Source organism: Bubalus bubalis, chromosome 3 (genome assembly GCF_019923935.1).
Source record: "Bubalus bubalis isolate 160015118507 breed Murrah chromosome 3, NDDB_SH_1, whole genome shotgun sequence".
Taxonomy (NCBI): domain Eukaryota; kingdom Metazoa; phylum Chordata; class Mammalia; order Artiodactyla; family Bovidae; genus Bubalus; species Bubalus bubalis.
Window position 1 is genome coordinate 48,789,361 of NC_059159.1, and position 8,651 is coordinate 48,798,011.

Consider the following 8,651-nt stretch of genomic DNA (forward strand, 5'->3'; position numbering starts at 1 on the left):
CTGTCTTTAGTTGAGGAGGTGGTGAGGAGGATGGCCACATTTCCAAGGTCACTTTTACCCCAGGTATCAAGGATAAGGCTCAGGCAGCATCTAAAGAGACTGTAGGACTTCAGCGTTGGGGTGCATGGGTTGGGGACGGAGCACAGATTTGAGGGGAGAACACAGATTTGATGAGTGAGCACAAGGGGGCGCTATTTATAGGCGGTCGAGGAGGGCCCAGAGAAGTAAATGTTTTGAATGGCAGAGACCTGGGGAAGAGCTTTCTAGGAAGGGTGAGCCGCTCTGCCCACATGGACGAGGGAGTGACCAGGTGTGTTTGCTGTGCACCTGAGCTCTGCACATGCAGACAGAGGGTCTCCCCACGGTCGTCTGTATTCACACTGTTCGCCTTGTCTAAGGACCCTGAACTGGGGTCACTGTTCGACCTCCTCCTGGTCCTAACTATGCCTCCATCATTCCACTATTTACATCAACTCCTATTGAAATGTTTACAAGGCCCCGGATACGCAGTAAATACCATAGAAGTGTCTGTAAAATCAAAGAAATGACCAGGCTGTCTGTGAGAGAACCAATTTAAGCCACCAGTCCCTTTGTGCAGCACGGATTTATTTCAAGACCTGAGCGCCTGCAAGGGGACGACAGATGCTGTCCGGAAGCCACAGTCTCCTCTGGCCCCAGAAGGCGGAGCTTCACGGCAAAGCTTCAGGAGAGCGCAGACCATCAGAGCAGGAGCACGGAAACGCCAGCATGGGCTTTCATGCGGGCCAGGACTCGCCCAGGGCCCATCTGGGGTGAGGGAGCTGGTTGGGGAGGGGAGGTGGCTCTGTGGCTTCTTCTCATGGTCCCTTTACTGTGAAGGTCCCACTGTTCCCAGCTCACTTGGACGTTTGGTCCAGGTATTGGATGTAGTTCTGCACCCAGGCCTGGCCTGGGTCGGCACAGATGAATCGCCCACTTCTGGTCTGGAAGCTGAGGAGCAAGAAGGATAAAATGAGAAATGGAGAGTCAGCAGGCAAAGAAGAGTCCGTCCCACCACTCCAGCCTCTCCCCCGACCCCCACCAGCAGCTGCCTCCTGTATCACCCCCACCCCACCCCACTCTTGTCACTGTTCCTAGAGAGTCCCGCCCCCCTTCCCTCTCCCAGCCCTACTGGTTCTTGAGATTGCACCCTTTCCATTGTTGGGGGGCTGTACTTACATGATCCCTGGCTGGGGGCACTTGTCACTGGTCCTTTCATAATTTTTCACCAAAGAGAGTGGGATTTTCCTTGTTACCGAGGAGAAACAGCAGACACTCATGTTACCAGCTGGTTCTGCAAGGTAGAGGACTGTAAGATGCTGGAAGCTTCTCCATGAGAAAGCTTAGACCTCTATCTGCATTCCCCACAGTCCCTGAGGAGGGGAGGGAGACAGGAGATTGGAGCACCTGGCAGGAAATGGCCTGCTCTTCCTCCTCTCTCCGCCTTTTAATTATGTAAAGTTTAAAAATAAAATAAAATTAAATAAATAAATAAATAAATAATATGGAAAAAAAAAAAATCTTTTGGCTAAGCCACACTGCATGTGGGACCTGGGTTCCTTGACCAGGGATAGAACCAGCGGCCCCTGCATTGGCAGCACAGAGTCTTAACTATTGGACGATGAGGGAGGCTCCCTTGCGGCCCCCCCCAACCACCCCCTATCCCTGCTTAAATTGTCCTCCTCTAAGTCCTTTCCTCCCTCCGTCTGCCTCTCCAGCCCCTCCCAACCTCTTCTCCCAGACCCTCTCCAGGGCTGGGATGGGACTCTGTGGTCCTAGTGTTTCAAATTTCTGGTTTTCCTCAGGATTCAGGAATACGAAATCAGAATTCCTGCAAATTCTCAGATCATAAATTATTCTATATTCATATTTTTAAAAAATGAGATATAAATCATTTTAGGTTGTACTACATATTAATTTTTTTTCATTTTAAGGTTTTATTTTATTTTGAAGTGTAGTTGATTTACAGTGTTGTGTTAGGTGATTTTTTTAATATATAACACTTTATTCTCATGTTTTAAAAATAATGTGACTACACAGGAAACAGTGAATCATTTTTCTATGAAGGTTTTTTTCCCCCAAAAAAAGGTTTTCTATAAAAATAAATTCAAAATAACAATAAGGGATGTTTCTATGTATGGTGACAAGATTATAAACTCAGTAACACATTTAATGTTCTCTAGCAGCTAAAGACAGTTGATAATAAAAAACATGAAAAGATGGGAACATTAACACAAAATAAAGGGCCAATGAAAACCATTTAAAAACCAAAAAAAGTGCAACAACTATTTAAAATATTTAAAGTTCTCATTCAAAAATAAAAATTTAAAACACAGGCAGCAACAATAGCAAACTGCTTGTAGTCTTTACCTTTGTTTTGTAGCAAGTAATTCCATAGAACATTTTTTCCATTCTGGATTGGCCCAACTGTTGGAAGAATGTCTAAATGCATTTTCAATTGGAGTTTGAGTATTAAATGCTTCCTTCATGTGAGCTAATTTCCTATTTTAATGATGGACATATCTGGTCTGCTTCTCCTGAATTTGTCTTTCTCATTCAAATTGATATTGCATTCTGCCCACACAACACGTGGAATCTTAGTTCCTGGACCAGGGATCAAACCTGTGTCCCTTTCATTGAAAGTGTGCAGTCTTAACCACTGGACCACTGGGGAAGTCCCTGCTTTAGCTAATTTAGATTGTATATAAATGTTAGCAAATGTTTTTGGTTTCATGTCCCAGTATTCTGTGACATTTATGCATTTTCTCTTTGTATTTCCTCTTACGTGATTGGGCTTCCCTGGTGGCTCAGATGGTAAAGAATCCACCTGCAATGCAGGAGACCTGGGTTCAATCCTTGGGTTGGGACTATCCCGTGGAGGAGGACATGGTAACCCACCCCAGTATTCTTGCCTGGAGAATCCCCATGGATAGAGGAGCCTGTGGGCTACAGTCCATGGGGTCGCAAAGAGTCAGACACAGCTGAGCGATTGTGAAGGTGTATGAATTTTACAAACTTACTAGCATTTCTTCGGAGAAGGCAATGGCACCCCACTCCAGTACTCTTGCCTGGAAAATTCCATGGATGGAGGAGCCTGGTAGGCTGCAGTCCATGGGGTCACTAGGAGTCGGATACGACTGAGCGACTTCACTTTATTTTTTCACTTTCATGCATTGGAGAAGGAAATGGCAACCCACTCCAGTGTTCTTGCCTGGAGAATCCCATGGACGGGGGAGCCTGGTGGGCTGCCTTCTATGGGGTCGCACAGAGTCGGACACGACTGAAGTGACTTAGCAGCAGCAGCAGCAGCATTTCTTAGCAGCAGACAGAGCTGTGAACTCCCATGTGTAACAGGGCAATGGTCTCAAGAAGCTGGATCAAGACCACTTCTCCCGTTTGTGCTCCAGCCCACATCCCCCCACGTGCTGATCTTAACCTTAACTCCACGTGCCAGTGTTTCCTGCTTTCATGCCTGATGTCAGCAAATTCCTTTAAGTCAGTGCCATCTCTCTGTTGAATGTTAAGCTTTATTCCATCAAGAGAATTAGAATACTTTTGCCCATTTTCCCCAACTGCTCAACTGACTTTTCTTGGGATTTGGAATTTAGAAAAAACATATAATGTCCTGAGAAATGCTGAGAAGAATTCCCACATGAAAATGCTAGTGGATATCCAGGGTGGGCCACAGCAGGGCGGGACTGTTCCCTGCATCTGAGAGGACTCTCTCTCACAGGTAGGGGCGGGGTTGCTTCGAGAAGCGGACGTTTGCTCGGCTCAGAGGAGCAGGGCCTTGGCTAGGAGGCAGGAAAGTTCAACTTGTCCTTGTTTTTTTTTTTTTTTTTCCCCTGAAAGCTGTGTGACTCAAGGCAGGACACCCACCCTCTCCTTTGTCCTTGAAATGGCAAATAATAGCCCTGCGGCAATAGCCTTGTGCAAATTGATTTTTATACCGATGATTGTTTTGTGCAGTAAAGGCCTTATTACCCCCACGGAACAGACGAGGAAGCTGTGGGTCCGGAAAACTAAACAAGGCACAGAAGGTCACAGGCTGACCAGAGCAGAGCTTCCAGACCCAGGCTCCCGGGGAGAGATGATCTGCTTCTGCTCCCAGTGCATTCCAGTGTGTTGCCCGAGCAAGTGGCACAAAGTCGGCTTTTTATGTATATACGGGATAGATCCTCTCTTGAGATGCTGTGCAGAGCAGCTGCAACTCTGGGTCAGGCATGGGATCATTGGGGTCAACACTGACGCACTTACCACCAGTCTGGACCCAGACAACCATTCTGTGGGTCATTTTCAGTACAGTGTTCAAAAACATTACCTGTGTTAGACAGCATTCCATCATAAAATAGGCCTGTGTTGGATGATGTTCCCTGACTGTCGGCTAAGGTGAGTTCTGAGCACCTTTGAGATGGGTGAGGCTAAGCTACAGTGTCTGGGAGGTTAGGTGCATTATATGCATTTTCAACTTCCAGTATTTTCCATTTCCAGTGCATTTATTGGGAGGTAACCCGAGAAGGAAATGGCAACCCACTCCAGTATTCTTGCCTGGAGAATCCCATGCCAGAGGAGTCTGGTGGGCTACAGTCCACGGGGTCGCAAAGAGTCGGACACGACTGAGCAACTTAACTTTCAACTTTCAACTCAATCCCCTCGTGAGTCCAGGAAGATGTGCCCTGAGACTCTACGACAGGCCTGGTGTCTGGCTTAGTACCTGATGTGACTCATCTCCCTTCCTCACAACCACCCTTTGAGAAGTTATCACTGATCTGGTTTGCAGATGAGAGGTCATATGACAATAACTGAAATTATTGGAAAGCAGTGAAAGCTCTTTCACCGTCAAAATTTCACAGTCAAAATTGGAAAACAGCCATCATCCATCGAACTAGCCAGAAGTCAGATGACAGCCCTAGTGTGGAGTATTGTTTGGTCTCTGATTTCAGTTGAAATTCAGCTCAGGAGAACTGTTTACAATAGCCAAAACCTGGAAGCAATCTAAATGTCTATTGATAGAGGAATGGGTAAAGAAGATGTGGTACATGTATACGTACATGTGTACATATATACAAACATACATGTATACAGTGGAATATTACTAAGCCTTTAAAAATAATGAAATGATACCATTTGCAGCAACGTGTATGGATTTAGAGATTGCCATACTGAGCAAACTCCGGGAGATGGTGAGGGGCAGGGAGGCCTGGCGTGCTGCAGTCCATGGGGTCGCAAAGAGTTGGACACGACTAGGCGACTGAACAGCAACAATAGAGACATGCTAAGTAAAGTAAGTCGCACGGAGGAGAAATATCCTATGACATCCCTTATACTCAGAGTCTAAAAATAAATGATACAAATGAACTTATAAAACAGAGACTCACAGACTTAGAGAATGAACTTATGGTTGCCAGGAGGGAAGGATAGGGGAAGGGAGAGTTAGAGTTTGAGATGGACATGTACACACTGCTATATTTAAAATGGATAACCAATAATGACTTACTGTAGAGCACAAGGAACTCTGCTCAGTGTTAACGTGGATGGGAGAAGAGTTTGGGGGAGAATGGATGCGTGTATATGTATGATTGAGTCCCTTCCCTGTTCACCTGAAACTGACAACATTGTTAATCATCTATACCCCAGTACAAAAATAAAAGTTAAAAAAAAAAAAAAGAAAAGAAATTCAGCTCAGGAGAGTTGTTTCCTGGGAAGCCTCCTCCCAGGTCCCTCTGTGCCGCCTTCTCCCCTGGCTCCAGCCACCTGCAGAGGGCCAAGCAGGCCTGCTGAGGGCAGCGAGCTGGGGGTCAGGACACTGGGGTTTAGCCCTGCCTCCTCTTCCTGTAGCACAGGTATTTACTGAGAGCTCAGTACACGGCTCTGTGCTGTGTACACACTGGACAGGTCTTGCAGGGAGAGGAGGGAAGCTGACCCGGGTGTCTCAGGCTCAAATTCCCCCGAGACCACGCAGACCACAGCTGGGTGTGGCAGGCAGTGGGGACCCTGAGGCCTGGGCAGCGCCCCCTGTCTAAGGGGACAGCACCTCCACCTCAGTCCCATTTGGAGGTGAGCTTGTGGAAACTCGGGCTCATGTCTGCTTGGTCTTCCATATTTGTGAAAGAAATGGGCAACGGGGATTTTTAACGTTTCCAGTTTTTCAATGCTGGCAACCATCCAAAGATGGTCAACCCCCCATCTAAGCCGTGAAGACAGCGTGATCCTTTGTGGTTTCCTCTCACCCAGACTCTGCTCCTGCCCAGAGGCAGCTGAGCAGACACCTGGAGGGCTCTGGGTCAGCTTCTCGAGGCTGGGGACCAAAGGCCAGGAAGGCTGTTTTCAGAGGCAGGTTTTCCCCACCCCAGGGGAGGCAGAAGTGAGCCCCGACCGGATATGGGGAGACACCCTCGGGAAAGACACTGTTTTGCAGGAACCCCAGACCATGTTTTCAAGACCACTCACAGCTCCTCACTGCAGCCCCGCACCCTGCCCTCCCCCACCTTCAGTCTCCAGCCCCTGTGTTCTCTTTGTTCAGAGCAGTGGGAGTAGCAGGCTCACCTTCATTGGCCTCCGAGTGCAGGATGGCAAGAGTGAGGAGGAAGGCCAGGGCGGCCAGGCTGACCCTCATCGTTCTGGGTGCCGAACAGCAACAGGAACAGGGCTGGGCTGAGGACTCCTGGGTTCGCTGACTCCTTGAAATCTGGGCTCTGAACCTCCTTTATAAAAAGTTGCTGCTCAGGAAGTCATAAGGTCCAAAAATTTAAGCTTGCAGTTTTGATTCTTTGGAATTGTGACCAATGACATATGTAAATTATGAGAATTCAGTCAATTTAGACGAAGAAAAGAAGAAGACAGAGAGTGGCCCTGGCTTTCACGTTTGGCTGATGTCTTGAGGGTGGTGGTGGGGGAGGCCCGAAGACCAGGAGCTATGTCAGAAATGGCCCCCCTCTCCTGGTCTCCCCTGGGAACCTGATTAAGCCCCCTCAGAGAGCCTGACCTAAGGGGTGGACCGTGAGCTCAGAGGCTGGGTGACTGTCTTAGGATCAGCAGCTCTGGCTGGACACCAGAGAGGGATGTGGGGGTGAGTGCAAGTTCACCCCGAGCACAAGACCCACGACTGAGGGGGAATGGGCGGGGAGAGCAGGGTCCATGGGGGTCCTGGGATGGCTGGGCCTCACCAGCCAGGGTGGATTAGAAACCTTCACCTACGTGGAACAGAAGGGCCCTGCCCCCTGCCCAGCCCAGGGAGCTTCATCAGACCCTTACCTACCCAGGCAGGGGCCCGGGCTCTCTGCTCAGCCAGGCCAGCCTCCAGGACAAGATTGAGGGACAGTTTCTTCTGGACTGAGCTGGGGGAGCCAGAGGCAGGGCAGTGTTGTCCACAGAATACAGTTGTGTCTTGTCACCCTAAGTGTGTGCTGCAGGGGCCGTGCTCAGGATGCCAGGATGGTTTAGTGACCGAGATGGAAGGTGCCAATCACCCTGGTTTGCCTGGGTAAGAGGGTTCCAGCAAATTTGGAAACTCCACAGTGGCCACAGGACTGGAAAAGGTCAGTTTTCATTCCAGTCCCTAAGAAAGGCAATGCCAAAGAAAGCTCAGACTACTGCACATTGCCCTCATCTCACATGCTAGTAAAGTAACCCTCAAAATTCTCCAAGCCAGGCTTCAACAATATATGAACCATGAATTTTCAGATGTTCAAGCTGGTTTTAGAAAAGACAGAGGAACCAGAGATCAAATTGGCAACATCTGCTGGATCATCGAAAAAGCCAGAGAGTTCCAGGAAAACATCTACTTCTGCTTTATTGACTATGCCAATAGTCAACACTTTGACTGTGTGGATCACAACAAACTGGAAAATTCTGAAAAAGATGGGAATACCAGACCACCTGACCTGCCTCTTGAGAAATCTGTATGCAGGTCAGGAAGCAACAGTTAGAACTGGACATGGAACAACAGACAGGTTCCAAATCGGGAAAGGAGTATGTGAAGGCTATATATTGTCTCCCTGTTTATTTAACTTATATGCAGAGTACATCATGTGAAATGCCAGGATGGATGAAGCACAAGCTAGAATCCAGATTGCCAGGAGAAATATCAATAACCTCAGATATGCAGATGACACCACCCTTATGACAGAAAGTGAAGAGGAACTAAAGAGCCTCTTGATGAAGGTGAAAGAGGAGAGTGAAAAAGTTGGATTAAAGCTCAACATTCAGAAAACTAAGATCATGGCATCTGGTCCCATCACTTCATGGCAAATAGATGGGGAAACAGTGGAAACAGTGGCAGACTTTATTTTTTTGGGCTCCAAAATCACTGCAGATGGTGATTGCAGCCATGAAATAAAAGACATTTACTCCTTGCAAGAAAAGTTATGACCAACCTAGACAGCATATTAAAAAGCAGAGACATTACTTTGCCAACAAAGGTCTGTCTAGTCAAGGTTATGGTTTTTCCAGTGGTCATGCATGGATGTGAGAGTTGGACTGTGAAGAAAGCTAAGTGCCGAAGAATTGATGCTTTTGAACTGTGGTGTTGGAGAGGACTCTTGAGAGTCCCTTGGACTGCAAGGAGATCCAATCAATCCATCCTAAAGGAAATCAGTCCTGAATGTTCGTTGGAAGGACTGATGTTGAAGCTG

The 8,651-nt window shown here is 47.7% G+C and overlaps 1 protein-coding gene across 1 annotated transcript; it reads right to left on the reverse strand.

Moving 5' to 3' along the window:
* Nucleotides 1-589: 589 nt before the first annotated feature.
* On the reverse strand, nucleotides 590-6,725 carry LOC102415727 (regakine-1). The gene is made up of 3 exons (XM_006048061.4): nucleotides 6,565-6,725; nucleotides 1,198-1,312; nucleotides 590-969 (listed from the first exon to the last, which is right to left on the reverse strand). Exons 1-3 carry the CDS (start codon nucleotides 6,632-6,634, stop codon nucleotides 876-878), a joined length of 279 nt encoding a protein of 92 aa, XP_006048123.1. The 5' UTR covers nucleotides 6,635-6,725; the 3' UTR covers nucleotides 590-875.
* Between the last annotated feature and the right edge of the window lie 1,926 nt (nucleotides 6,726-8,651).